The 27,597-nt window shown below is 49.8% G+C and overlaps 4 protein-coding genes and 1 pseudogene across 5 annotated transcripts; 3 read left to right on the top strand and 2 right to left on the bottom strand.

Annotated features, from left to right (window-relative positions):
• Nucleotides 1-271: 271 nt before the first annotated feature.
• On the bottom strand, nt 272-1,466 carry LOC131216232 (protein nanos). The gene is made up of 2 exons (XM_058210666.1): nt 1,247-1,466; nt 272-1,171 (listed from the first exon to the last, which is right to left on the bottom strand). Exons 1-2 carry the CDS (start codon nt 1,436-1,438, stop codon nt 872-874), a joined length of 492 nt encoding a protein of 163 aa, XP_058066649.1. The 5' UTR covers nt 1,439-1,466; the 3' UTR covers nt 272-871.
• A 512-nt stretch (nt 1,467-1,978) lies between these two features.
• Nucleotides 1,979-9,546, top strand: LOC131206562 (TOM1-like protein 2). 2 transcript variants are annotated; one of them, XM_058199152.1, is made up of 9 exons: nt 1,979-2,211; nt 2,792-3,164; nt 5,728-6,179; nt 6,251-6,343; nt 6,412-6,581; nt 6,640-7,128; nt 7,187-7,244; nt 7,793-7,846; nt 8,032-9,546. In XM_058199152.1, exons 2-9 carry the CDS (start codon nt 3,095-3,097, stop codon nt 8,290-8,292), a joined length of 1,647 nt encoding a protein of 548 aa, XP_058055135.1. In that variant the 5' UTR covers nt 1,979-2,211; nt 2,792-3,094; the 3' UTR covers nt 8,293-9,546. The 2 variants fall into 2 exon arrangements, with proteins under 2 accessions (XP_058055135.1, XP_058055136.1); XM_058199153.1 differs by lacking the exon at nt 7,793-7,846.
• A 169-nt stretch (nt 9,547-9,715) lies between these two features.
• LOC131206515 (succinyl-CoA:3-ketoacid coenzyme A transferase 1, mitochondrial) lies at nt 9,716-13,915 on the top strand. The gene is made up of 4 exons (XM_058199093.1): nt 9,716-9,885; nt 10,216-10,408; nt 12,213-13,186; nt 13,270-13,915. Exons 1-4 carry the CDS (start codon nt 9,799-9,801, stop codon nt 13,585-13,587), a joined length of 1,572 nt encoding a protein of 523 aa, XP_058055076.1. The 5' UTR covers nt 9,716-9,798; the 3' UTR covers nt 13,588-13,915.
• Nucleotides 13,916-15,697: 1,782 nt separating this feature from the next.
• Nucleotides 15,698-16,323, top strand: LOC131214579 (cuticle protein CP14.6-like; annotated as a pseudogene).
• Nucleotides 16,324-16,800: 477 nt separating this feature from the next.
• On the bottom strand, nt 16,801-26,601 carry LOC131215985 (ribosomal protein S6 kinase alpha-5). The gene is made up of 8 exons (XM_058210380.1): nt 25,824-26,601; nt 23,058-23,126; nt 22,860-22,993; nt 22,593-22,793; nt 21,923-22,520; nt 21,733-21,848; nt 20,630-21,663; nt 16,801-20,536 (listed from the first exon to the last, which is right to left on the bottom strand). The coding sequence occupies exons 1-8, from the start codon at nt 26,599-26,601 to the stop codon at nt 19,195-19,197; spliced, it is 4,272 nt and encodes a 1,423-aa protein (XP_058066363.1). The 3' UTR covers nt 16,801-19,194.
• Between the last annotated feature and the right edge of the window lie 996 nt (nt 26,602-27,597).

Here is a 27,597-nt window from a genome sequence, read left to right on the forward strand (position 1 = left end):
AGGCTGTCGAACGTCAGTTTTCGGTCGTACGTTTATGATAACGTATTCGAAAGTTCACGCTATCGAGCTGCGTTGCTTAATGTTAAACGTTCACAATGAAACGAGTCCTTGTTTTAGAAATCTATCGAAGGTTACAAAATACACGGTTTATCATTCCGATACACATACTGATGTATACTTTATTTGGTTATCATAGCACATTATACACGTATAATATAAATAGAACAGAAAAACGCCACCGACGAATGAAGGCGCGTTGAAAAACGAACGAAAAAACGAAAATTTTCGGTCCTGTGCGTGATAACGTCTCTTGATTGTGTTCCTTTCTTCGTTATTTTTTAAATAAAGTTAGCATATCATCAAACAAAGATAGCCTCAACGACTGACACATGCAAATTCACGTAAAAATATGTCCTTACTCCTTATGAGTGATAAATATGTTAGAGTTCGAGTAGTAAAAAGGGTTATTACTAAAAAAGAAGGGACTAATCAAACTTAATCGTATACTGCGCTGCCTTACCAGACGTTTCGACTTGTTTCAGAGAAACTGGCGCACATCTGCGTAAGGATCATCTTATGAAAAACTGGCATACATCTCCGTAAAAGGATCTTCCGGTGCAACAGACAAGTCTATACTTCTATAGTTTGCATTGCCCTTTCGAAATGGTTTTTCCGAACTGCTCCCGATTTTTCCGGCAACGCCTGCCGTTTCGATTTGCCCGAGCATTTCCTTTAAGGAATGCCCCGCTTAACCCTTCCTTAGGCTAAAAGTTTGTTCGCAAACCCAGTTGCTTCACTCGCCGTATACTCAATACGAAAATCACATCACTCGGGACCAGTCGTCAATCATCCCACTTCTTCGTATGCTCACTCAGCGCAATCTTGTACACGAAATCTTCCGGCTACTTTCATCGGACCGTGCATTTCGGATGTTGTTCGACGACAGGGTCTGTTTCTTCTGGATCAGCTCCATTTTTTTCAGGTCTTCGGGGGTAATGATGGGCTTTTTGGGACAGTATTTCTTCGTGTGCGCTGCATCGCCGCTGGCTCCACAAATCTGGCAGGAAAACTTTCTCAACATCGGGCAGCTTACGACACCCCGTCCATCCCGACACAGATGGCTTCTATAAGTTGCCTCCGATTCGCCATTGTTGTAGCAGAACACACAGTGCTGAAAAATTAGGGCCCGTATTAATTCCGCACTGCAAAACACACGAGATCGACAGTGCGTCAAGGATTTCTCTACCTCCACTAATTTCATCCACTTTATCTTTCGCTGGCGGTTGGTCAAATTTTGCAGCGGTGGCACTTTGTTGCTAATATCGAGTAGCACGCTGCGGACAAGCCCGGGCTCGGAGTTTGCGCGAGAGTCCTGATCCGGATCGTAGCAGCCCATATCTATGCCATTGGTGGCAAAATCATGGCGAACGGACTCCATGTCCGGTTGTGCATGCCATTTGAGTATTTCCTCTTCCATGGCATGAAAATCAAACACAAAATCACTGTCGGCCAACATCATGTACCCTAAAAGAGATGATCAATCTCTGACCTATCTTCGGCCCTGTCTGTCTACTTGTGTCTGTTCTATCGATACAATGGCAAAATGGTCGGTCGACGACCCCTTTTTGGCGGCTGACAAAAGGGCATGCGACATCAAGGTGTGTGTTCGATGCAATGTTTCACCGGTTATTGTAACTGTCCAAATGTTTGCCGCGCGGTGAAGAAACACAAGAATAACAAATTTTTTCACCGCACAATTGCTTAAACACTAAACTAATTATCGGTTAACCCGTTAGCCCTTGCCCTTTTTTGAAAAAATGGCTGCGTACTCGCGAGCCGTGTTGCCAACCTGAGGGAAACGCAGCCATGACGAGTTTGTTTTGACTTTTCGACACGTACACTAATGCAGGAGCAGAAAAAAACTCTTCTTTAAGTTTAGTTAGTGAGATTTTTTCGCTTTCTCCGCGAGCATCGTTCGTTGTCGGGTGTTGTGCGAAATAACACATAATTCCAGTCGCGGAACGGTCCGTTGTTGTCCCTTGTTCCTCTGGGCAACAACATCACCAAAAGGCAAGCAATAGTCAGAGAGTGCTTTGCAGCAATTGCTGCGTCAAAATCATCCAAAGGCCAAAAAGGCGTGACAATCAAAAAAGTGTAGTGTTTCCTCATATTATGTTGTGTAGCCGCTTGGGGAGTGTGTGCAGCCAAAGAGTGATTTTATTTGTTGTTTTTATTGTTTTTTCGTTTCGCTCCACGATGCACCCAGCGCAATGCAGGAACGTTATGGTTGGCGAAGCACCCACGTAAAGGGTGAATCATTGGCCGCGTGTATCATCAAATCATCAGCCCGAGGGCAAGCGACGATTACACATCCAGACAGGCCGTCGTAGGCGGCAGGAATTGCGTTTAGAGCTCCCGCCGTGTTGTCGCACGGCCCTTTGATTGTCGTCAAACAGCCACCAGAAAACTGTGCAATCGCGACAGCAATATGTTTCAACGCACGGCCTATTGGGATTGTTTGCGCAGTGCGGGAGCAATAGTCGTTGTGTTGTTTTGGGTTGTCTAATTGAGTGTGCCTGCGATCCGGGCAAAGTATGAACCCCCCGTCGTAATGTGTGATTGTTGTCGTTGGGGATTTTTCCGAAGCGCTAGAAGTGACCGAAAATCTCCATCGTAAACCGGACATCAAACGTAAACCGGCGGTGTGACCTATCGCCCAGAGGGCAGAGGGCAAGGGCTTTTCAGTTTAGGCTTTATTTAGTTCCCTTTCTTCCAACGTGGTGTGTTTTAGGTGCATCCGCATTGACAGTGCTCTGTTCCGACGGAAGAGCGGAAAGCAACCGGAACCGTACTCGGTTCGCATCGATTTTAACTAAACACTGCAGCAACGGACCGACCAAGTGTGCTTGTGGGTGTGCGTACGCGTGGGTGTGCACTTTTCCTCGCCCAGTCTGACAGTGCAACTTGCGAGTCACAGATCGATAAAAAAGGAACGGACCAACCGGATCGGTTGGTCATCGGCTGCAGCTGGCAGGACACTCTCAGAGTCCACTGCAATTTTCAACCCGTCATCCCGGGGCCAGCTTGCTGAAAGATGACATCATTCTTCAATGTCGGTGCCCTCGGCGGCAATCCGTTCTCGACGCCCGTCGGTCAAAAAATTGGTAAGTTCCCGCTTCGGCCTCAGGGCCGGCAGAACGTTGCGGATTTTATCCCAGCATTAATCTCTCAAGCTGTGCAGCGTGGGGACAGAAGAAAATGAAACGTTTCGCGTATCACATGACGCGTCAAACGTCGCTCTCGAGCGCAACACCCAACCCGCCAACTGGGGCCGAGGTTTTACACACCTTTTGGAGGATAAATCCTATCTCGAAAATGAACGGTACTCCCTCCTTACGTAGCGCGCGATAAGCGCCGGTGACAGGGTTCGGAGCCTTAACGACACACGAAACACAGCAGTTGCCGAAAAAGAAGACAAGGCCGTTCGTAGCTATGTCTGTGTCGTCCAGTTGTGTCACCTCTTTTCTGTTGATTTCTTTGTAGTCGTTTTGTGGGCGATATGTTCTTTGCGGTCTCAAGAAGTCTTACAAGTCACCGTGTCGAGCAGAATGCGTAGCGAATGTTCCGTCGACTGGTTCCATCCATCTTGGTGACTGGTTGTTTGGCGCAAAATACGCAGCAGGATGCATGCGAAACTCTCAACTCACAAGCATCATATGCCGCGTTATGACTCAACTATACGAACCTGGAACCCGGATCGCGCCCTTTGGATGCTATTCCTGCGATTCCTGTCGCTGGTTCATGGAGCTTCCGAGAAATATGCATTTTACTGAAGGCAAACTTTGTCCGGGCGTCGTTCCCTAGAGAGAAGGGAAGCCTTAGGAAACGCAGTCACGCATCTGGCTTTTGCCTCCAATACCTTTCGATGGTGAGGGCGTTGGGTGGCCAACAGCACAGCAAGAAGCGGTAAGCAGCGTGGTTACAAAAAATTAACCAGAAAACGACCAGAAAATAGTGTCGTGTCGCTCGGGACGCGAAGGGGGCTGCAAAGCGGTGGCGTCCCCACAACGTGTTGCGAGGTTAACGAATGATTTACATAATTATTCACCGCCCAATGTCTGGGCACCAGCCATCAGACCACAATAAGGTGTCACCCATAGCCGCAAGTGAAGTGTGTGCTTTATTTCCCTACCATTATTGTTATTACAAACACATTGTTTGCATTTCCGCTCCTTGTCCGGATGCCGGGTACCGGTACGACGACGGGGCGGCGGCAGTTCACCTGCGGGTCTGAGTTTTATGATTCAATACGAAACAAACTTCGGCGTTCGGTGAAACGATACTTTTGCACCGTGAAAATCGCTTTTCCTAGTTTCGGGGGCACGCACTTTCATCGATGGAAGCGTGCTGCCGTATCTGCCGATGCTGCCGATGTCGTAATTTTGTTCAACAAGCGGTAATATAAAGCAGTCATGGTGATGTCTCTTTTCGATGCAAGCGCCAGAATGTAAGAAAACTCCGAATCATTTTAAGAGGAACAGATATGGCACCACTTTTCTTTTGCCAAACCAAGTGGAAACATTTATATCATCTCTCTGCAATCGCACGCCTCGCTTGCTCAAAACGGACTTTATATAAGACAGCCTCAGAGACTACATTGCGCTTTACAACTTTGTGCGCGATCGCGGATCGTAGAGGGATCATTAGCCGAAGGGCGCATGAAGGGTGCACGCAAGTGCACGGGGTGGCAAAGCGGACAGAAACTGACGAAAGATTTTCCATCTATCACGGTTCGTCGGTAAACGATCTCTAATCTCACCGTTTCACCACGGCAGGAGAAATGGTCGATTCGACATGCTCTTGTATTCTACATAATTACCTGTACCGCACGATGCGATCCAGCGAAAGGAAAGAAGAAAAAAATTATACGTAATGATGATCCATAACGCAAGACCCATGATTGGCCACACTATATTATTCATTAGCTGGGGCAATTTTATTCCACTGCGAACCGTGACGTGAAGAAAGAAAGAATTATGATCTTGTCGATCGGAGGGTGTGTGACCTTCTCAAGTGCTTCCAATACTCTTTCGCAATCACTGCCAATTGATTGTGATTCGCATGAACGGCTTATCGGGGGGTAGGAAAATTCCTCCGTTGACCGTACAACTTTGAGCTTCCGTTGGTTTAATACTTTATTTAGCAAAATCTATGTATAGACAACAGTTCTCCCGAGGCTGCCAAGCCCATGCCGCTTGTGCGGGAACCGTTCCTGCGAGTCAAACAATGATGAATCATGCGCGCGTATGTATAGGCGTTGCTGGCGTTTTTTGTTTAGTGACACGGGCAATACGTACCCATTTGTGGTAGAAACGACCGGCGATGATAAGAGCACACATTACAAGCCTTATCTCTAGAAGCGAATTACTACCCCGTTAGTGTCCCCGCTGCTATGCTACCGCAAGACTAGCGTTCTTCAACGTCGCCGCGTATTCGTCACGCCTGAACAGCGTGTTTTAATGGCCGATATTGTTCCAGTCTCCCACAACAGAGAAGCGTTATCGCATCGCGTTGAGACTGATATGGCGCTGCGCTTTATGAAATTTTTTGTTTTATCTAGAGCCGGTACAAACAAACGCCACACAACGTAATGTTTCAGCAATTGTTTCTTACATCCAAAATATACCCACTACTCTGAACTGACCGCTCGATTTGACCATTTTGCAGAACAAGCGACGGACGCCAGTCTGGCTTCGGAAAACTGGGCACTGAACATGGAAATCTGTGATATGATCAACGAGTCATCGGATGGTGCACGGGATGCGATGAAGGCAATACGCAAGCGACTGGCACAGAACGCCGGCAAGAACTACACCGTTATCATGTACACGCTTACGGTGCTGGAAACGTGCGTCAAAAACTGCGGCAAAGCGTTCCACGTGGTGGTAGCGAACAAAGAGTTCATTCAGGAGCTGGTCAAACTGATCGGCCCAAAGAACGATCCTCCTCCGATCGTGCAGGAGAAGGTGCTCAGCCTCATACAGATCTGGGCCGATGCGTTCCGCTCGCAGCCGGACTTGAACGGCGTGGTGCAGGTGTACCAGGAGTTGAAGAACAAGGGCATCGAGTTCCCGCAAACCGATCTCGATGCGATCGCACCGATCTATACTCCGCAAAGGGTACGCGATCGCGACGGAATATTTTGTTCCCGCATATCGTTTCTATACCACGGCGTCCATTTTTTTTGTAGAGTGTTCCCGACGGAGCTCCGGCACCGGAAACTGTCAACAATCTGCCTGTTTCGCCACACCACCACCCATCACAAACACCAGGATCGCCAGCGGTAAGTACGAGGAAGCCGAAGGTGATAAGGCCGGTGGTCTCTCATCGGCTCTGTACGCCTTTCCACAGATGCCACCACCGTCGTCACTGTCTCAGGATCAGATCGCAAAGCTGCAATCGGAGCTGGATATCGTGGCAATGAACATGTCGATCTTGGGCGAAATGTTAACCGAGCTAAAGCCGGGCCAGGAGGATCCGGCCGACTACAAGCTGCTGGTGGATCTTACGTCAACCTGTCGGTACGTTAATCGTTACTCGCCGAGGAGTTCGCGGATGAATAATCGTTCCGTTTCACAGGGAAATGCAAAGCCGTATCGTCGATCTCATCGGCAAAGTACAGCACGACGAGCTGACGGCGGAGCTTTTGCGATTAAACGACGAGCTGAACAATCTGTTTCTGCGGCACGCACGGTACGAGAAGAACCGTGATCCAAAGAACGCGGCGAGTGCCACACCGTCGGCCATACTAGGTGCCGCGCTCGGTGCTGTACCACCCGGCAGCGAAAAGCGGGACTCATCGCTGATCGATCTAATGGGTGATGATGCGCTCGGTGCCAGCGGTGGTCAGCCAAATGCTGCGGACATCATCAGCTCGCAGCTGGCCGGACTTAGTATGGCCGCCGGAGGGGCGACGGCTTCGTCACAGTTGGCACAACTGACCAGCGTATCGGCGCAGTCCGGATCAATCACTACACCAAAGTCCAGCAGCAATTCACGCACCAACATTCCGCCAGATGTTGTATCGGATGAGTTCGATATGTTTGCCCAATCAAGAAACACAACCGGGTAAGGCACCCGCGCTTCCAATTTTATCGGATTTACCTGATTTACCTCTGTTTTGTAGAGAAAAAGATGCCACCAAGCTTGATCTTCTCGGGGCCACCGCAGGGAGCACTACCTTGGTAAGCGAGGCGACGATGGGCGTTTATTCTTCATTTTGATTCAATCATTACTCGTTTTGCCATCAATATTCATTGGTCATTGTAAACTATCATTTAGCTTCGTAGTCTGTTGATGGTGCAATAAATGGATTAAAATTTCCCCTTTTATCACTCACGTAACGGACGCGTCTTGCTCTGTTGTAGAATAGTAGATGCTTCTGTAGTGTTATCGTTGAGCGTCATTTCTCCTTTTCTATCGTATTAGCGAACTTCATGGAACCTCAGAAACTGAAATGCATGTTATCTACTTAACTTACACTGCCGCTTAACTTGTAACCCAACAAAATAATGTGTACCGTCCATAATCTGATTGGATTTTTTCTCCATTCCCTTTGAATGTTTGTCTTCAACCTTTCGATTCGAACAAAACACTCTTTCCTCGCGTGGCCTCGCGGCAAACCGGAACCGGCAACAATCGTGACATGTGCCGCTCGTTAATCGCGCAATACACAAACACACACTATACACTCCAATGTACACAACACCACACGCTGTTCCATCGAAAACAGGCCACAAAGGAACAGGCGGAGTTTGATGAGATGGAACAGTGGCTAGGAAATCCGGTGAGTAGTGTTTGTTGTTCCTCTATTCCCTTCTTGGGCTGCTTTTGTAGAGGGTGGCGTATTAACTTAGAAACTTCTGGGTTCTGATGGGGTTCTGTGTAATTTTAAATCAATCGTGTGCCAACCAAATGCCAAGAGTGTACACTGTGTAAAAACTAATCCCGTCGGTGTTCTCTTCCTTCAAGGACGAAATTGACAGCCTCGAGGCACACATGGCGGCAGCTGGTGCAACCGGTGGCATGGGCACCGGGGCGGAAGAAAGTCTAACGAGTAAAGAGTTTGAAAAGTTCCTGGCGGAACGGGCAGCCGTGGCCGACAATCTACCGACGATCAGCCAGGCAGGTAGTGCGGGAGGCAACAACAACACCACCACCAGCAGTCCGGCGACCGCGAAGGATCGTAAAAAGAAACCCGACGAAAGTGATGGCCTATTGGGGGGGCTGTGAAGCGCTGGCCAGTGGGAGAACCGGATCCACACGGGTTCAAAACATTGTTTGTGTAATGTTTGTTTTATTATTGTAACCTTCGAGCGATCGAGACCGAGATAATATATTTCTGAGATATTTTTCGTTGCGATTAGCGCAAAGGAATAACCGTGCTTGAAACGAGGACACGTTGTGCACGTAGCCAAAAGAATGGGGACGGATGGAAAAAATTGTTGTTTCAAAGAAAAAACATATTAGAAAATTGTATCCTTTCTTTAGTCTATCAAACATCTAATCTTGGTTCTTTTGCTATGGTTTTCCTTAGTCCTGTTATGTGAGCCATATAACTACATAAACCTACATTCTAATACGGACAAAAAGCGAAAAAGATATCGGCGATATCGGCGGTGGACAAAATGGAGATGATCATATATTTAATAGGGCGATTGTTGTATTTATTAAAGCCAGCGCGTGAAAGCGATCCGCGAAAGCGTTGGAATATTTGTGTTTGTGATCATTGTCAAAGTGCAGCAGATGGGTCCCAATTGGCAATTTCCAAAACCTCAACGGTATTCAATCCTGTGTATCGGATCCACCTTTGGCACCTCTCTGTGAATGCTTAATCAATTCGAGCGCTTTTCTTATCACGCTTCCATTTGGGCTCTCAATATGTTACCAATTAGGTACGTTTGTTTTTCTCCTTGAGGCTTGAGCACGATCACCGTCATTAAGCAGGAAGAAATGATTACTTGCCGATGATAGCGCATACTAATTGTGTATTGCAGCTTCTGTCTGGTGCGCGCACGGGGGTTGGCTTTAAATCTTAGAGTGGACCAGTAGGAACACAAGACAAAAACAGGATAATTAGTTATGTGCACGTTGTGTTTACGCTTTCAGTCAACAGACAGTGTGTGCAGCTTTTGCCATGCTGCCATGCTTGGCCAAGGACAGACACTTTGGTTTCAAATGTGCACAGCGCAACATAAAAGGCAGATTGGCTAAACCAAGTAAAATGGAGATGAAAAATTGCTTACCATTTTTTATGTACATCGTAAGTTTATGTAAATTAGGACAATGTGACACATCTGAATAAACAGACTCCCGCCACCCCGCCATTTACCACGGGTGGACGCGTGATGGTAATTTGTTTTAATGCGGCAAGTCGAGTGTGAAATTAAAAACCGCGAGGCACTCTTTCTTCGTACGGTCTCACCGGATAACGGATCCAAAATATTATAACAGACTATCCTATCAATAAAAACATGTAAACATTTACCACCAGTGTTTTTCTTTGCAGTTGATTTTTAAATTTTACTTAGAAAAAGTCTGGTTCGTTTGCTATAAAATTGATGATGGCTGCTTATGGCGTTTGCTATAATCGGCGCCGATGTTTTGACAGTCGCGATCAAAACAAAAGGGTTCGTTCTCTGTTTCTAATCGCAAACTGGCGAGCAGTTTAACTTTACTCGCCGAGTGTAGTGTGGCCAATCCGTTCCGTAGTCGATCATAGTACACAACATAGTAGCCATGGCATTGTCGCTATGCAGAACCCACGTCCTCAACACGACAGCCACCCGGCTTAGGGGCAGAATTTTGGCCCGTGAAATATCGAAGGTAGGTCCGCCGTAGCCACGCAATCCAATTTCCGGTTCTCCCGGTTTAGCTTTAAATAGATTCGACCTTGAATCTCCAACGAGATCGGGGACCGGAACGCACCAACACGGAAGATACGTACGGTAAAGTTGTTAGAGCAAGCTACGCGGTTCGAGCCGATTCGTTCGAATTACGTCACAACCGCCAACCGATTGAAACAAAATAGCAAATCGCGAATACCGTCACGGCGCTGGCAGACACGCCGAGCGACTTTTTAGTCGCACAACCAGTCCATCCGATTTGCATTTTGAATAAATTTTTCTTCCCCATTTCTCACGGGCCGTGCCGTAGGTGCTGGCATGCAGATACTCGACGAAACAGCGGACCAAAATTTACGGCAGCGCGGACGAAGCGATCGCCGACATTCCGGACGGTGCAAAGTTGCTGGTCGGTGGGTTCGGGCTGTGTGGCATCCCGGAGAATCTGATCGCCGCCCTCGTGAAGAAGCGCACGAAAGATCTCACCGTCGTGTCCAACAATGCCGGTAAGTGGCGTGAAGTGTCACAAAGAAGCGCCAAAGATGCTTTCTTATGCTCTACGGCAGCAGCAGCGGCAGCCCCATTTGTGTGTGCTGCCCACCTCTCCGCGCCTTTCGATTTCACTTCAAGGTTACCATATGCGCGCGGCAGCAGTGTGTTTATGTGGCCGCGAGTTCCGAAACACACCTCCGCCGGAGGGTTGTGATTGTGTGGTTGCTCCTGACGCACGACCAATCAATCTCGCGTCAGTCGCTCCGATGTGTGCGTCCTTATTCATTCGCCGAGATTAGTAGACTTCGCCGAAAGCGGCGTTCCTTTGCTCGCTTGTTGCTAATATGTTTTCAACTTCCGTCGCCTGGCAACACATATCGGCATCATGGCTACCATGGATGGATCTTATGTGCCGCGCAGAAAATAGCCGGGCATTTGGCGCACAGAAATAGAATGGCCGAGAAAACCGATCTTCATCAGCCAGTGGCTACCGCGTGGCTGCGCGTGGTCATTGACCATGAACCATATGTTGAAGCCGCGTTATCTTTGGCGTAATGTTCGATAGCCACGATCAGTTGTCGAGATAACAGTGTTTGTCTATTTGGGCAGCCAAATGGAGTCGCACTTGACTATAAACGACAAATAAGGCAGTAAAAAAGGGCACTTACCTGAGATTTCCTCGATCCCTCGCTGACGCCAGCCCACGCATCTTCCTGTAACGATAACAGCATTTAAATTAGATAAGTAGCAGTGCATGAATATCGTGCTCTCGAGTGTTGTTACGATATTACGGAATGTTACGGAAGTGGCAAAACCCGGTACTCGCGAGCAAAGGAAATTCAATACGCGTTTTATGCAAGATGCTGCCATTAGCAGCTAAATAATGGATAAATTATTTAAATCCTTTTTCGATAAATTTAAGGTCAAATCGAACGACGAACCCGAAATCGGTGTTTCTCTCGGTAACATTTACTTTCACACACGTGAAAACACCGCCCGCCGGGCGTTTCACGCGATATTTATGCGTGACATATGATGCATCTATTTTTTATTGATCTCTCTCTCTCGCGAGGCTATCGCGGGTGGGCCACCGATTGGTCTGGTGGGTGTGTATTTGACCTCTTCTATCTCTCCCTTTGCAAAAGTTGAATTCGCTTTCGGAAGATGTTCCAAAATTAGTAAACGAGATGCAAATGTGGACCCACCGTGGTCCACGATCGAACGCGTGATGTAACGGACGTGACCTAAAAGGACTTCATTTGATTCCCTCTGGGGATGTGGGAACGACCCGTAGCAGCAACTCGATTAACCAGAGCCGCCTAATCTTTCGTCGTGCACGCGTGCCAAACGAGCTGACCGAATCTAGTTCGTAAATGAGGCCACCAGTTCGTACCACAGATCGGGGAAGGTTCACGTGATTCAAACGGGAGACGGTTCACGTAATGGCGAGTGATGAAGGAATGGTACCAAAAGCCCACGACGACCTCTAGCGTTTGGGACGGATGGGCTCGCCGATCCGTTACGAAGACCAGCGCAGCATAATCAATTGATAAAGAGCCACGAAACTGGTTCGCGTAATGTGATTATCAATACATTCGCCGCAACAAAAAGCGCTTATCTTGCGCGGTGGTCTGCCGATGGCCAGACGGAATAAAAGCCGGCAGTGATTAGAGGACAACATCAGGTGATTCGCCTGGGAAGCTTCCGGAAGTTTGGGCTGTCCTAACAACCTCTTGATAATGCCTTAAAAGTTTAACCTTGAATTTTCACGACATTGGAATAAATGAGTAAAATGTAATGAAATTTTGCGACCCACAGGCGTGGACACGTTCGGGCTCGGACTCCTGCTGAAGGAAAGGCTTATCAAGCGTATGATCGCCTCGTACGTTGGCGAGAATGCTGAATTCGAGCGACAGTATCTTACGGGAGAGCTCGAGCTGGAACTGACGCCTCAAGGGACGCTAGCCGAGCGCATCCGGGCCGGTGGCGCTGGCATTCCGGCATTCTTCACCCCTACCGCCTACGGAACGCTCGTGCACGAGGGGGGTTCTCCGATCAAGTACGGTGCAGGTGGCACGGTAGCGATCGCGAGTGAACCGCGTCAGATGCAACTGTTCAACGGTAAGCCGTACATCATGGAGGAAGCCATAACCGGTGATTATGCGCTGATTAAGGCTCACGTTGCCGATGAGGCGGGCAATCTGATGTTCAACAAATCGGCCCGCAACTTTAATCCGCCAATGTGCAAGGCAGCGAAGGTGACAATCGTCGAGGTGGAAGAAATCGTCCCGGTCGGCCAGCTCGATCCGGACCAGATTCACATGCCGAGCGTGTTTGTACATCGCATCATCCGCGGGCCGTCATACGAGAAACGCATCGAACGGTTGCGGGTTCGGGACGTCAAGAAGTCCGCTTCGGTCGTTTCGTCGACGCCGGCCGCGAAAATGCGCGAACGCATCGTGAAGCGCGTCGCGATGGAGTACCGTGACGGTATGCACATCAACCTCGGCATCGGAATCCCGGTGTTGTCGTCCAACTTCATCCCCCAGGGAATGACCGTGCTGCTGCAATCGGAAAATGGAATTCTTGGGCTCGGTCCGTTCCCCGAGAAGCACGAGGTCGATCCGGATCTGATTAATGCGGGCAAGGAAACGGTCACCGTGCTACCGGGTGCTTCCTATTTCTCCTCGGACGATAGCTTTGCCATGATCCGCGGTGGACACATCGATATTACTGTCCTCGGTGCAATGGAAGTTTCACAGTACGGCGACCTAGCCAACTGGATGATTCCGGTAAGATGCCTTGCATGCTGGACCACCGAAGGTGGACACATTATGTTTAAAAACTATCTCGTTTCCTGTTTCGCGTCCGTTAGGGTAAGCTGGTCAAGGGTATGGGTGGCGCAATGGATCTGGTGGCAGCCCCTGGCACGAAGGTAATCGTCACAATGGAACACAACGCCAAGGATGGTTCCCACAAAATCTTGGCCAACTGTAACCTCCCAGTGACCGGTAAAAACTGCGTCGATATGATCGTCACCGAGAAGGCCGTGTTTAACGTGGATAAGGAACGAGGCCTCACGCTGGTGGAGCTGGCCGAGGACTGCACGGTGGAGGAGGTGATCACTAGCACCGGGTGCGAGTTTTCCGTTTCGTCCGATCTGAAGAAAATGGCACAGGTTGACGATGCGTGATGACCGCGACCAGCAGAGAGCGGGCAGAAGGCTTTTCACTTGAGCAGAGTGGCATTTATCTGGCGAGATCCTCCAACGTGTGCCATCGGTGTGGTTGTCGGCGGCAGGAAACTGCGGCCCCCGGTTGTTCCCGTTTATGGTTAAAGATTGGAAATGTGGCGCGTATTGATTTTATGTTTGTTTTTCTATTCTGATCGCTTGTGAATTTAACGGTTTAAAAACGTCGGGCAGTTTTGTTCGTTAATTTGCTAGGTTTATGTCATACGTGACGCTAAAAGTATCAAAGTCAATAAAAAAGAAAAAAAAAAGGAAAATATGCACAAAATGACGAAGACGATTGTTGGTGTTGTTTTTTGAATGTTCAATCAGAATGAAAACGCAAAGAATCTATCAAAAGTGTCGTAAAATAACAATTTTGCTATAGGGTTGTGATGATATACGCCATGATAGACCATTTCCTCTAAAAATAAAGACGGTAAATCAAATAATCTAATGTGCACGCCCAAACCGCTCGACCCCTATCGAGTTTCAGAGCGAAACTATTGGGTTTGTTGGCCCCATCTTCCGATTTGATTGGTCATAAATTGAGATTATGGTGTTTTTTCCAGCAACATCTCCTGACGAGCGTTCAGTGCCTAAATGCTTACTCAATTTAAAGTCGAATCAATAGCGACAGGTTTTTTTTGCGTTTCCCATTCATCAGAAGTCGGTTTGTTAAGAAATGCTTCCCAATATAGATGGCGGTTCGCTCACGATAAATGATGTCTAGGAAGATGCTCATCAAAATTTCAAAACGAAATATCAAAACTCCCGTGGGCATGGCATCGAAGGGTAACCAGTTTTTAGGTCCCTCCGATTGATGCTGATCAGCTGATGCGATCGACTGGGGTCGCGAAAACTGCGGCTCGCGTGAAGAGTCTCTGCGAGTGATTTGCCGTCTATTGTGATCGAGGAGAGGTCGATTGGAAATGGCTGTGGATTCTTGTTAATTTCTTTTGTAGCACGCCAAAGATGAAGGACACGGTCAACTTTAATTGGAGGCACAATTTATCACGTAAATGGTTGGCTCTTTTTATCGGGCTCAAATGTCGTGGGGCCACCGTGGCAGGTGCAATCAGCGGTGATCGGACGCCGGCCACAGACTGTGTAACATAATTTGCCGCCACACCATCCAAAATTGATGGTCTGGCGCTTCATTTGATCAAAACCACTTCGGCTAGGGTCCACTAGACCTTGACGAAGTCCCTGGCATCTGGCATCCCGTCAACCGTTCGCGGTGGGACGCACGGTAATGCACTCGGATGCCGAAAAACGGGTTTACAAAAGCACACGCACACAGCGAGATCATAAAATTATCATCTCTAATTGATTGGCCTAAACAAGCGAGCCAATCCGCAGGGAAGCCTTTAACGGTACACGACCAGAACACGGCCAGGAAGCCATTAGCGGTGCATCCCGCGCAAAAGGTCCCAAAGGAAACAAATTTACCGATCGTACATGATCGCGGGCGAATTAAATTTTGGCACAAGGCAGAGGGGCGGAGAATGTGCCATAGGTCGGCGCTCCAATCGAAGAAGGCGATTCCTAAGCAACACTGAGCAGCAAGCGGCTAAGATGCTGCATACTTCTTCGGCTGCTTCGATCTCCCCATAAATCACGATCCAAACGAAAAGTGCAATACCGTAGCCGCCGAGACAGAGAGACAGAGAGAGAGGGGGCGCGCGATCGTTTCGCTCTATGTTGGCCGCCACGAAGATGCTTCAAATGTTAACGACTTTTAACGTATGCAACGCATCGCATCGTGGAGCTTACCCAACCGAACGACCAACCGAAACGTGCGTGACGCCATGGACGACAAACCTGTCACGGCGGGACCAGAGAGCGCGATGCTGTCATATGGGCGATGCTTAATCAGATGGAGATGCGCTCCCCGATTACGATTCTGCATATGGCCGGCCGGCCGGCCGGCGGCAGTGTGTGGGGCGGTGGTTTTTTTGGCCAACCTTTTCGGTGGCTCTCTTTCGGGAGGTGAAATGTCGTCGCTGCGGCAGGTGTCAGGAATGAACCGCCGCCGAGAACCGCCGTATAAATACCGAACTCATCATCCGGAATGATAACAGTCACCGCTCCGAACAGCTACAAGCAACACACCGGCGCACACTTCTCTCCGAGGCAACGCGACAAGTTTTGAAAATGTACAAGAAATCCGTAAGTTCCGCAGCTGAGGCGCCAAATGGCGGTTATCTGATTGGTTAGTATTTGGTTACTTACGCGGCTGTTGTCTCAATCCGTCTCGTGCAGTTCGTAGTCCTGGCATGTCTCCTGGCAGTGGCCTGTGCCGCCCCACCGGCCCCCGCCAAACGGCAATCGGGTGGCGGTGCCGATGCCGAGGCGACGGTAGTGGCCCAGGATCAGATCATCAACGAGGACGGCTCGTATGCGTACAACTACGAGACGAGCAACGGCATCAAGGCGCGCCAGGCCAGCGACAATGGTGTTAACGCGAACGGTGAATACTCGTTCACGGCACCGGACGGGGCCCAGTACTCGGTCGTGTACGTGGCCGATGAGGAAGGATTCAAGCCACAGGGTGCCCATCTGCCAGTTGAACCGCCGGCACCCGAACACGTGATCAAACTGCTGGAGGACCTCCGTGCCAACCCACCATCGAATCCGGAGTTTAACCTCGCTTCGCTGGAAGCTACGCTGGCCCGTCTGCGCGCCAACCAGGGCTAGGAATGCCGACCTACGATGGGCTACTGTACATATTTCAAAGATACCGCGTTCGCCTTCCTGTACATAGGCTTCACTCAACACGAAACATATCCCCTCACAAACACCTTAGTTCAATTTTTCAATTATTAGCAACAATTAATAAAGAAGTGCGATCGAATCATGCACTGTGACTGACGGCTGTTTTCATTCTGCGCACTCGTTCCACACGAAGAGTACTAGTAACGCTGGAACCAACCTAACTAACCGTTGGCAGCGCACGCATCACACACCACCAGCGCTCACTGGGATTGCGAAAGAAGCAACCCGATAAGTTCCCCAAACACAGTCCCCCCTTCCGCGAACGAGCTCTTGGCTTTCGGTGACGATCGGAGATCCCATCGCAACCTTTTATGCTAATGGTTCGAAAGATACGACCTGGAAACGCCTAATCCGGTTGCTTACGGCATTAGGTAAGATACAGTTGGTTTGTTTCAATCATTCATTTATTTTGTCTAGATGTGAGGTTTATCTATCCCATCGTCTTCATCTTTTTGCCACATTCCACTTCTCACTTCATCCAATCCGTTGGTCTAGCATTTATCGCTCGGTTTGTCCCCTACTACACACTTGGAGTGCGCTGGTTTCACCGGAGCGAAACGGACGAAACCCCGAACGTGCAGGAAATGAAATTTGTAGTCCATAAAATTAGTAAAACTTCTAGTGATAAGTTGTCGGAAAGTTGAACACACTACAAACAAGAAAAAGAAAACACAATCCACCATAAAGAAGAGCACTAAGGAACCGAGCCGCCTCGTGGTCCTATGTATAGACGGAGGGTCTCTCCGTCGCCGTGCGGGGAACACGGAGGCGACGGAGCCATACAGCGCCTCTGTGCGCTGGTTGTAAATTGTGATGAATGCTATATAGCCCTCTCAATGTGTACTATGAACAATATCTTTCTTAATCGTGTAAAGTTAGCAACACATTTAACAAATCATTTACACCTAACTTAAAGTAGGCTAACTGATGTTGGAGGCTTCATTCGATTCATTTGATTCGTACATCAGCCAAGTTACACCCATTTTCACCGTTTTTTCCGTGTGTTTTATACAATACAGGCTAAAAGTTGACCCGGAGGTTTTAGGTTTTAATGTTACTTGTCTTGCTTAGTAGTCTTCGATCATACATTTCCTTTCTATGATATGAAAGATCCTGACTTTTTTTCTCTCGTTGATTTAAAAACTCCCTTTAAAGTAATATAAACACGACACGCCGTTTGGTTGACACACGCAACCCTCTCCTGGCGGGTGCCATTGAATAAAGAATGTTTTTATCCCTGCCACACACACTAAAACCCCAAAAAGTCTGACCCGCTCAAACGTGCCCGATCGATCGACCTCTTTGGAGGGCTATTAATGTTCCTTGATCCATCCGATTATTAAATGTTACACTATTGCCTAGCGGCCTCTCGCGTGAACCACACTCGGTTCAATACACTATTGGTGATATTCTCGTAATCGCTCGCCATGTTTAAGTTCACTCCCCGGTCGCTGCGCTCTCAATGGCCAACACACCGACTAAAGAATGTCCGTACCCCACATGTGGGTAGCTTTTCTCTCCATCGACATCTGTTGATCGTCCTTCTTCACGGTGAAACCTTTGTAGCGGGTTTTCCTCCGAAGCATTTGCCGGCGACTGCTGGTGATAGATGATCCCTATCGTCTCTAACACAAGCAAAACAAGAATTCAAAATCTAATTGATCATCTGTCGCGATTCGCCGGCCAAGATAAGAATAATCGTATGGGGGCCTTATACTTATGGTGTGAAAATCTGTTCCATGAAGTATTAACTATAACAATCTCTAATTTCCTATGTTTGTTTTTGGTGCTTTTTCCATGCGCCCGCTTGGTGTCGCGCCCATTTACGCCAATCTCATACTAACGACAGAGGCCTTGGCCTGTAGAAGCTTTCCTTTATGCGTTTGTGCCGTTTGTGCCGTGCCGCAGCTAGTGATGAGATTCCGTTGCGTCTTTGGCCCTTTCCCCTTTCTTCGCCTTTGCCACTTTGGGGCGCTTCCCGTTGCGAATGGTTAGTAAATTCTGTTCGGAGAAAGGGCCTCCGGTCTAGAGAGTAGTGGTTTGATTTTCTTTTCCTGTCGGCGCCCTCCTTCGTTTGTCGGCCATTAAACCTTCCGTTCCTAGTAAGTGCACTTTAACCGTCCTACAATGCAGTTTGAATCAATACGTTTCACTAACTCTTTACCGAACACATTTGCCGTGTAGTACTTTAAATCGATTCATTTGTATCATCTCATTGCATTTGTTGCAAGTAAAAAAAGCGTAACAAAACCCAAAACCGAACGTCAACTGAATGTGTTTACAGATACGCTCTGCTGACGGTAAAAACCACCAGCGTGCGCAAAATACAAACTGATCATTTACAAAAAAAGGAACGATATAGCAATACAGAAGTAAATTCACCCTATTGGACCCATACGTGAAGGGTCTGATGCGGCCTTCTGATGGTCTTACAATCAATAATATATAACATTGGTTTATGGAACCAAATCGATAAACCGATGATGATCAAATGTAGACTTTGTGTACAATATACAAATGAGCCTATCGTTAAGATAAGAAGTAGTAAAGTACAGCAGATAGCAGTGAGCGTTTGAGATGCTCGGCGTGATGTTGGGACAAACTCACTCTGTTGGGAAAAAGTTCCGTTTATCCGGAGGGGGTTTGCTGATAAGTTTAACTCGGTTCAATAAAATAAATTAACATCAACTTATACAGGCTAGCCCCCAAGATCGCACACTAAAATTTGCCATTGCTTATCCAACCACAATAGTTACGGTTGTGTTCCCAGTGCGGCAGCATTCCGCAACCGCTTCAGGCGGCTTGCTCTTTCCTCCGCTTCCACTGTCTGCCACTACCGTAATACACCGGTTTCTGCGGTCGAAGCATCTTCGGTCGTACCAGGTCCTCCAAATTGCCAATTTCCGGCCTTCGCTTTCGTATGCGAGGGAGATCCTCGACCTTGACGACGTATGCCAGAGTGAGCTGTGGGACCTGCGAACCGTTGGGGTCCTCTTCGTCACTTTCAAATCCACGGAAAGGACTGGATGTGTTGGAAGTAAATCCGTGAAACAGGCTTTCAACGTCCACGGAAAACCGTCCGAAACCAGCGAACAGATCGGGGCTGCTGGGAGCCTCGTGAACGGGCTCCTGCTGCACGTCGGTCGTTTCCGTCGCTAGTTGATCGCTGTCCGCGTTGGATAGTGCATCATATTGCTCCCAGAATGGTTGATCCTCGAAAGGTATTGTCGAACAGCTGGATGTCCGGCTACTAGGCACAATGGTTTGATCTTCCCGATGCACAGAGAGCAGGCCAGGTATGTTGGCCACAGTTTCGTCACTCTGGTGCCACACCAGCGGGGCGGCGACTGTGGTCGGTGCGGATTGTCGAATGTCTTGTACCGCCAGCACGGACGAAGGCTCTTCGGTGGTGTCTAAATTCATTGCTCCGCTCGAGATCAGATTCTCTTCTGCGCTCCCCATTAATGCCTCGCTCGCGCACTCTTCTTCCGTACTCCGCGCTGGCGTCGTGTGGTTCATGTCCTCTTCCTCAAATTCTTCTTCATCGTCGTCTTCTTCTTCTTCCTCCTCCTCTTGCTCTAGCTTCACAGACATGGGGTCGTTGTTGTTGTTCTCCATTTTGATTATTGCACCACCTTTCAGTAGCAACATATCAACGTCTGCGGTTAAGTTGGCAATTGGCCTGACGGACGAAAAGAGTAGTTTTCCGAGGTTGGGCTTCACATCCGCTTTGCTGTCCGTAACGTTTTCGCAGATGTCTTCTGTGTCCGTTTGGTCCTGCGTCTGCGTAATGTCGGCCGTGGTAGACATTGTCATCGTCGCCACCGTGGCTTCCGTTGGATCAGCAACCGTTTCATCCGGCCGTTCTTCTTCAGCCGTCCTTTGTAACTGCTTTCCGGCGTTCGCCTCGTCCTCTTCGTCGCTGACCACCACAATCGAGCCATTCAGTGAGTCACTGCTTCGGACTCCCCTTTCCGGACTGCCACCCGAGAGCGAGAGACTGCTCTTGCTGCTCTTGCTGCGCCCGATACCGCTTGAGGTGCTCTCCTCCATCGAGCTGCTGTACTGTGATTCGATCGATTTGGCCGTCGGTACACCGGCGGTCCGATGTGCAGCACTCGTCGTGGCCGTTTTGCTATCACCGTTAGGCACTGTCGACCCATTTGCCAGTAGCGAAGATCCACCATCGCGGCCCCGGTTAGGCAACCTCGCACGTGGACGAGGCAACTTTCGCAACCGGAAACCTTGTCGCTCGATGTGCCGGAACGCGTCGTACATGTTGTAAACGTTGGCCTGCAGGTGCTCCAGCGAGCACCGTGTGGTTGATTGTGCCGTTTGGCCAACCTTGGGAGCGACCGAGCTGTCCGGTTGCGAATACCATGGGTGCTCGAGCAGATCTTCCATCGTAAGGCGAGCGTCCGGATTGACGGTGAGAAGCCGCCTCACCAGATCGAGCGCCTCCCTGCTGACGCCCTCCCATGACTCTGCCGTGTGGTCGAACGAACCGCGCCGGATTTTGTTCATGATGATCTCTTTCTGCTTCGCTAGCGATGCAAGATTCTCGTGCCCATTGAACTCCCGCGGTATGAACGGGGCCTGGCCACGCAACATCGTGTAGAGGATGACGCCGAGCGACCAAAGGTCGGCCGCTTCCAAGGCGTACACATCGCACGGATCAAGCACTTCTGGAGCCGCATAGTTGAGCGTTCCCGCCGGCAGCCACGCTGCCGCTGACGCTGAGGAGGAGGACGGCCCGGTGGTATTGGTTTCGCTTTCGCTGAACGACTGCGCGAAACCGAAGTCGATCAATTTCAGGTGCTCCGACGAAGGATGATCAAACAGTACGTTCTCTGGTTTGAGGTCTCGATGAGCGATTCCGTTGCGGTGCATAAACGACACGGCATTAACCATTTGGCGGAAGTAGTTTCGTGCCTGCGTTTCGCTCAAACGCTGATCCTCCTGCTCCTGGATGCGCTGCAGCAGCTCGCCGCCGTCGAGCAGTTCAAGGATCAAATAAATGTGATCTTTATCCTCCAACCGCTCGACGAACCGTACCACATTCGGGTGCCCCTCGCACCGCCGAAGGGCTTCAATCTCCTGCTTCGCCAGCTCCGCCGTTTGCGGGTGAGGGAAAAGCACCTTCACCGCGTAGTGCGATTGAGTTCCAGCTCCGCGAGTCACGCACTTCAAACAAATGGAGTACTTCCCGACGCCGATCGCCGCATCGCGGGTTAGATCGTACTTTTTGAAGAACGGCGATTGCTGGAAAGAAAAATGGCAACGGCCAATTAATGTTTGCCTGTGGTCTTCGTCGGTCGGCGTACTCACCACTCGCGACGCACGTCGCCGGATGGTTTTCTCGTTTGGTCGCGTATTGTGGATAGGAATGAACGCGGTCCGGTTCCTAATCTTGGTTGACAGCAGCTTCGGCGAAACGAACGAGTAACCTGTGGGGGCGAAAGATCAGTAAGTGATCGTCACACACGGTACTAGCGCCCAAGCAACCGCGGCTTCCCCGTACCTCTGAACAGAAGGTCAGCATTCGGTGGCGGTGCGCACGGCTCGTCCACGTTTTCCCGTTGCGTAAACTCTTCGCTAAAGTAACGCGTATCGACCTCGCTGGTCACACTCGGTTTGAGGGGGGCCGTGACGCGTCTCCGCACCAACGACGTCCAATCGATTGACTTCAGGAAGGGGTGCGCCTTCAGTTCGTTTGCTTCCAGCGGGCCGCTACCGAGTCGCCGTTTCGGATTCTTTTCCAGCAGCCGGCGAATAAAGTCGGCTGCGTTTCGCGATATGCGCGACGGCATAATCGGTTCCTCGTTCGCGATGCGCCTCTGAATTTCGGGCTGCCCCTCATCGGAGTGGAACGGTGAAACGCCCGTCAGCAGCTCGAAGGTGAGGACGCCAACCGACCACCAGTCGACCGGTGGACCGTGGCCCTCCGGTGAGGAGCTCAGAATTTCCGGAGCCATATATTCGATCGTACCGCAAAAACTAAGTGCACGCTCAGTTTGGTAGACAAGCTCCCGCGACAGGCCGAAATCGGTTAACACGACGTGGCCCTCGGCATCGATCAGGATGTTTTCCAGCTTAATGTCACGGTACAGGATGCCCAGCTGCGGTGGAGTGGAGAGAAAAAGCGGCCCATGAGTCTACGGGACGGACACCAGGGAGTCGGGGGGACATACGTTGTGCAAATGCTCGATGGCCACGATAACTTCTGCCACGTAGATCCTCACGGCTTCCTCCGAGAAGCGTTCGTGCTTGTAAAGATGCGTAAACAGCTCGCCACCGATGACGTAGTCCAGGACGAGGTACAACTTCGAATCCGTCTGGAAAGCGTAATGCAACTTCGCCAGGAACGGAGCATCCTTGATCGCCTCCAGGACCTACCACGGACGGAGGAAACGATTAAAATTTGCTCCAACCATGACCCACGAGGGCGCACTCTTCACCTGTCGCTCCGTCCTGGTGTGTTCCGCTGTCTTTTTCTTTTGGCTTACGATACCCTTCTTCAGCACCTTCATCGCGTACAGTGTCGCCTTGTCGACACCCGTTATCTTCCGCACCAGAAAGACCATACCGTAGGCTGCAATGGTTGGGAAAGAATGGTTTACAATTCCGGCGCGAGGATGCCGCCCGAGGACGCTTACCTCCCGTGCCGAGAACGTTAAGCAACTGAAAGTCATCCAGCCCAACCTTGTCGCTTTCGGCCAATTGAACTGAAAGTAAAGGAAGTAAATGCAGAGGAATAAAATTCGTTTCACCGGCCCTACCATCCTGAATCCGTAGCCGGCATGACCTCTAGCCAGCCACGCCACGTGTACAATCAACTCAAACAAACACCACCGAAATCATTCCACGCCTGGAATCGATCGTTTTGTTGTTGCCGTGCAAATTGAAATATTAAAGCGAGTTCCATCGCAAGTTGCTTAATTCCTTTGTTACTTGAAAATGGAACTTTCGCGGAACAGAAAATAGTGGGTGGTTGGAATGGTTTGTAATGACAGGATATGTGGGCCACCTGGGGGAGGAAAGGAGCGCGATGATTTTTGATGACCTACTTCGGCACCAGTTGTGTGCGTGTCACCGCCGCGCGCAGCAGCACGAGCCAGAATCGGTCAAGGTATTATCTCTCTCACTCTGCCGAAGCACCAAACCGAAGTTGATTCCATTCTCGTGTTCCAAGCTCACCCCAAGCTGGGGGCTTTTCCACGCAGCGCAGCCACGGAAACTTTATCAGCGGCCGCGCATAACCCGAATTTTTCCGCCATGAAAACATTGAGCGCGTAACCAACACACAGACCAAGAAGCGGCACTCAGCGAACAACATTGTTGTTCGGCATGTTCCGCGCGTCAAGGACGGAATGAAAGCGGTTTCGCTGTGTCGGACGGACGACGGACCAAAACAAACACCTGTAGCATGGCCAGCGGTATCGGGAACAGTGCCGACCATTTGCCGTTAGGTGCGGTCGTGAGAAATCACGCGTCGTACCAAGAAGTCGGGCCTACTTTTCCAGAACCAGAACAAAGCTGAAAGGAAAGGGAGTCAAAACAACCTTTCAGCGGTCGCACTGGGACATATCACCATTAAACGCCAATTACTGGTTGTCCTCCCTCCGTGCGTTCGGGGAGGTAGGTTTCGCTAAATGGCGCAGCAGCGCGCGCGGTAGCGCAGAAGGTCGGCCGTCGGGCGACCTCATTTTATTTTATCTTATTTTCTCAACAAACGCACGGGGGGCTCGCGCACTGCTATGCTCGCATCAAGCTTCTGCTTTGTCATGATCTCCATTTTGATTCGCTAGATCGCAAAGCACCATCTTTGCAGTGCGATAAGCCCGTGACACGCGTGAATCGAACAGACCACTCCGAGAATGGGCCCCATATTTCGGTGAAAGTGGTTCCGTGAGACACACGCGTTACAGCATAATTTGGAAGGATAGAAGCAAAATTTGAAAGTGTATCACATGAACCAGGCCATCATCGATGAGAAATCATCGTCATCAGCTCCGCGGTGTTTCACCTGTTGCTGGCTGGCGCTGTCCATTTTGAACAGCTTCGCATAACCGCAATCGGTCGCACATTCCTAAGGAGAAAGTGTTCTTCTGGCACCATTTCCGGGTGAACATCGCGAAACCTTCGCTTCGGTGTCGTGTGTTCTGGAAAATCTGTCACCTTGATACGAATATGTGCCGTATTTTGCACACTCCGTGTATTTGTGCAACCCAACGCACGCACACTAGCCGGTGCGATGTGTGCGTAGTGCAGCCCTGATTGCATGTGCATGTGCAGCAGCGGAGCAGTGAGATAAACAAATAAAAATGCAACAAACTAACCGCTCACTGCTCACTGCTCACGACTCACTGAGCTCACGCCTCACAGTCGCAGACCTGCGGCAATAGCTGACCTTTTATCATTGCGCCGCTGCCGAGTGACAGAGGCGCATAATGCAAATGGCACGAAATTACGCGGAAAAAGATGATCTCCGCGAACCGTCCCGAGCGCTAATATTATTATATTCTAACGCACGGCACAGACCCAGAGCGCAATGTGTGTTTGCGTGCTTACTTGTGGTCAGTGCAAAAATTGTATGGATTTTTCGCGACACCCCACAAACCACACCAAACTAAGAAAGTAGACGCACGACAGAAACAAAGAAGTATCTCCACCACCCGCAGCAGCGGCTAGGTGTGGTGGTCGTCGGTTCTATTTTTAACCCTATCAATCGTTTCTTCGCCCAATAATGCCCCCAGCAGCAGCAGCAGTACATGTCCATCTTCAAATCGTTCAAAGGACGGGAGGACAAAACATCAAAAATACTGACTGCGAATCAACCTTGAAAAACGGCGGGGGGGACATTCCAAAAGCGGCAACTGTCCCAATTTTCCACATCATTTACATAACCCAAGAAGCGCTTTCGCCGATCGCTTTCTTTGTTGTCTAGAGGCCCACGGAGTTTTCCGTCGGTAATGTGGTCGTGACTTTTTGTTCCGATTTTCCACCGCGTGCGGTGAATCGATCCGTGTTCGTCTGCAATATTCCTGACCTAGGGGAGGCGCGACACACAAAAGAGCAACAACTACGCGCCCCACGCCAAGTTGCGGCGTGCCCAAACAGGGACATTAGAGTTGGTGAAGGACTTTTGGGCGTCTGGAAAGTTGAAGCGAATTCTCGAGACATGATCGATCGCGGATGCAAAGGTGGTTGGAGTTCCCCGCGACTGGTTGGCGTGCCTGCGGCGTACTGATAAGCGAGGGATCAGAACATAAACCCACATAAAACAATGTTGCGGTTTTGTGGTTTTTGCAACGGCCACCATGGTTCCCAGGACCGTTTATCGGAAACAACGATATTTCGTAATGAAGTACATCAAACGGTGAGATGAGTCGGTGAGAAAAGAATGGGATCTTCAGACTTACCTTTGGTGTTGATTGCCGAAACCTTAATCATTTCGAGTGTCTCCTTGTCGAGGACTTGACCATTGTACACGCCATAGACGCTGCCTTCCGCATTGATTCCGTGGTCATTGCTCTGGCCATTCGCAACGTAGTGGACGTGGTACTGTTGTGGTTGGGTCTTCCGTTTGGACCGCATTTCGTCGTACTTTTCACAATCGATCACTTCCGACTCACCATCGCCGAGTTCCTCCGAATCTTCGTTGTCCTCTTCCTCCCCTCCTTCCTCATCCTCCTCCTCTTCTTCCTCCGCATTTTCTTCGTCTTCCACATCCTCTTCTTCGTCCTCATAGTCTGGCTGATCGTCCTCCTCTTCGTCCTGATCGTCGTCGTCCTCACCGACTTCCTCTTCCTCCTCGGCCGCTTCTCCGTCACCATTTTCGTAGCCATGGATGGAAGAGCTACTGTCGCAGATCGAAACGATTTCCTCGGCATCGTCCACGGCGCCGCCGCCACCGAACCCTCGGCCGCCAGCACCCGGGCTGCATAAGGAGCGACTCACTTCGTCATCGCTCTCGTCCTCGCCGGGCTCCATTTGCCGCCCGGTGAGGTGCAACTTGGACGACATCCTTTGCTGCTGTATCTTATCGGCCACGACCTGCTCAACCAACGTGGCGGGATGAATGGATTCCGAGAGTCCTTTGCGCTTGCCAGAGCCGCCGGCCGTCGAACTGTGGGTGGTCGATCTGCTGCTGCCACCGCCGCCCAGTAAACGGTAGGCGTGCCTATTAAAGTGCGACATGGTGGTAACTTGCCTCCGGAAGGGGTCCTTGTAAATCCTTTGAGCAAGCCACCCGCACCCCCGCCGTTCGGACGGTGCGCCACAGACGGTTTGTTCAAAACACCAGGCGCACACACAAATAGTCACAACACAATATTCCTTTTCGCTCTCTTTCTTTCGCTTTCTCTCTACATCTACATCCGCGAGATCGATTTTGCCCGTCGATTTTGCATAACGGATCCTGTGTAGCGTTTACCGTTGGTCACTGTTGCTGTTCACTTCTTCGCTATCGCTCTCTCGGTCGCACATTTCGATGCACGCGCATGAGAATGAGATACACGTTTCACTCACTCACTCACCTGCGAAGGGAGAAACCACCAGAAGGTGAGAAACCTCAGCAAATAAACACAAGCGTCCGCCACAAGAGCAATAGTTCTTCAATCACTGGCTGTTTTGCCTTCCACCCCGGGACAATGATTGGATGATCAGCAGCCCAATATGCCCACGGGGACGAAAAGGCAAAACCGTTTGATGGCCAACTCAAACTTTCCGTGAGTGCGAACTTTTCACCAGATCTGCTGCGCGTATTTGCTTTTTTCTTGCACCGCTGCAAGTGTGAGTGCTTTCTGACTCGTGTATGATGGACGAAGCAACCATCGGCCGTCGAAACGAGAATTCTCGGTTGCAGCGAATTATCATGCGTAGCGGAAAAGTTTTACTCCGCTTGTTTACCTTACTCCTGCGCCTTTTCCTACCTCCTCCGTTGGGCCGCAAACTCACGAAACACGGTGCACCGCGGATCAGCGGTTGACACACCGAAAAGGAAAAGTGAAACGGACGGTCAATTTCACCGCTAGGGCTTCAAAAACAGCCAGAGTCGTAACAAAGATTTGGACACGTAAATCACTCGCCGCCGTAGAGAGCTTCCGTGGCTGAATTACTGCACATTTTTCATTTTGGCCACGGGCAACCGAAAAGCTTGGACCTACTTTTTCCATTCACGCAACTTTTTACACG

This window comes from Anopheles bellator, chromosome 1 (genome assembly GCF_943735745.2).
Source record: "Anopheles bellator chromosome 1, idAnoBellAS_SP24_06.2, whole genome shotgun sequence".
NCBI classification, from domain to species: Eukaryota; Metazoa; Arthropoda; class Insecta; order Diptera; family Culicidae; genus Anopheles; species Anopheles bellator.

Bases quoted from the DNA above. Each gene is read 5' to 3' on its own strand.
- LOC131216232 (XM_058210666.1), bottom strand. From the start codon at position 1,438: ATGGAGTCCGTTCGCCATGATTTTGCCACCAATGGCATAGATATGGGC. The intron at 1,172-1,246 runs GTAGAGAAATCC...CTAATTTTTCAG, and splicing joins AGTGGATGAAATTAGTGGAG to CACTGTGTGTTCTGCTACAA.
- LOC131206562 (XM_058199152.1), top strand. From the start codon at position 3,095: ATGACATCATTCTTCAATGTCGGTGCCCTCGGCGGCAATCCGTTCTCG. The intron at 7,245-7,792 runs GTAAGCGAGGCG...CATCGAAAACAG, and splicing joins CCGCAGGGAGCACTACCTTG to GCCACAAAGGAACAGGCGGA. The intron at 7,847-8,031 runs GTGAGTAGTGTT...TCTTCCTTCAAG, and splicing joins AACAGTGGCTAGGAAATCCG to GACGAAATTGACAGCCTCGA.
- LOC131206515 (XM_058199093.1), top strand. From the start codon at position 9,799: ATGGCATTGTCGCTATGCAGAACCCACGTCCTCAACACGACAGCCACC. The intron at 9,886-10,215 runs GTAGGTCCGCCG...GCCGTGCCGTAG, and splicing joins TGGCCCGTGAAATATCGAAG to GTGCTGGCATGCAGATACTC. The intron at 10,409-12,212 runs GTAAGTGGCGTG...TGCGACCCACAG, and splicing joins CGTCGTGTCCAACAATGCCG to GCGTGGACACGTTCGGGCTC.
- LOC131215985 (XM_058210380.1), bottom strand. From the start codon at position 26,601: ATGTCGCACTTTAATAGGCACGCCTACCGTTTACTGGGCGGCGGTGGC. The intron at 21,849-21,922 runs GTACGGGGAAGC...TCGCCCCCACAG, and splicing joins TGCTGACCTTCTGTTCAGAG to GTTACTCGTTCGTTTCGCCG. The intron at 21,664-21,732 runs GTGGTGAGTACG...TTTTCTTTCCAG, and splicing joins TCCGGCGACGTGCGTCGCGA to CAATCGCCGTTCTTCAAAAA.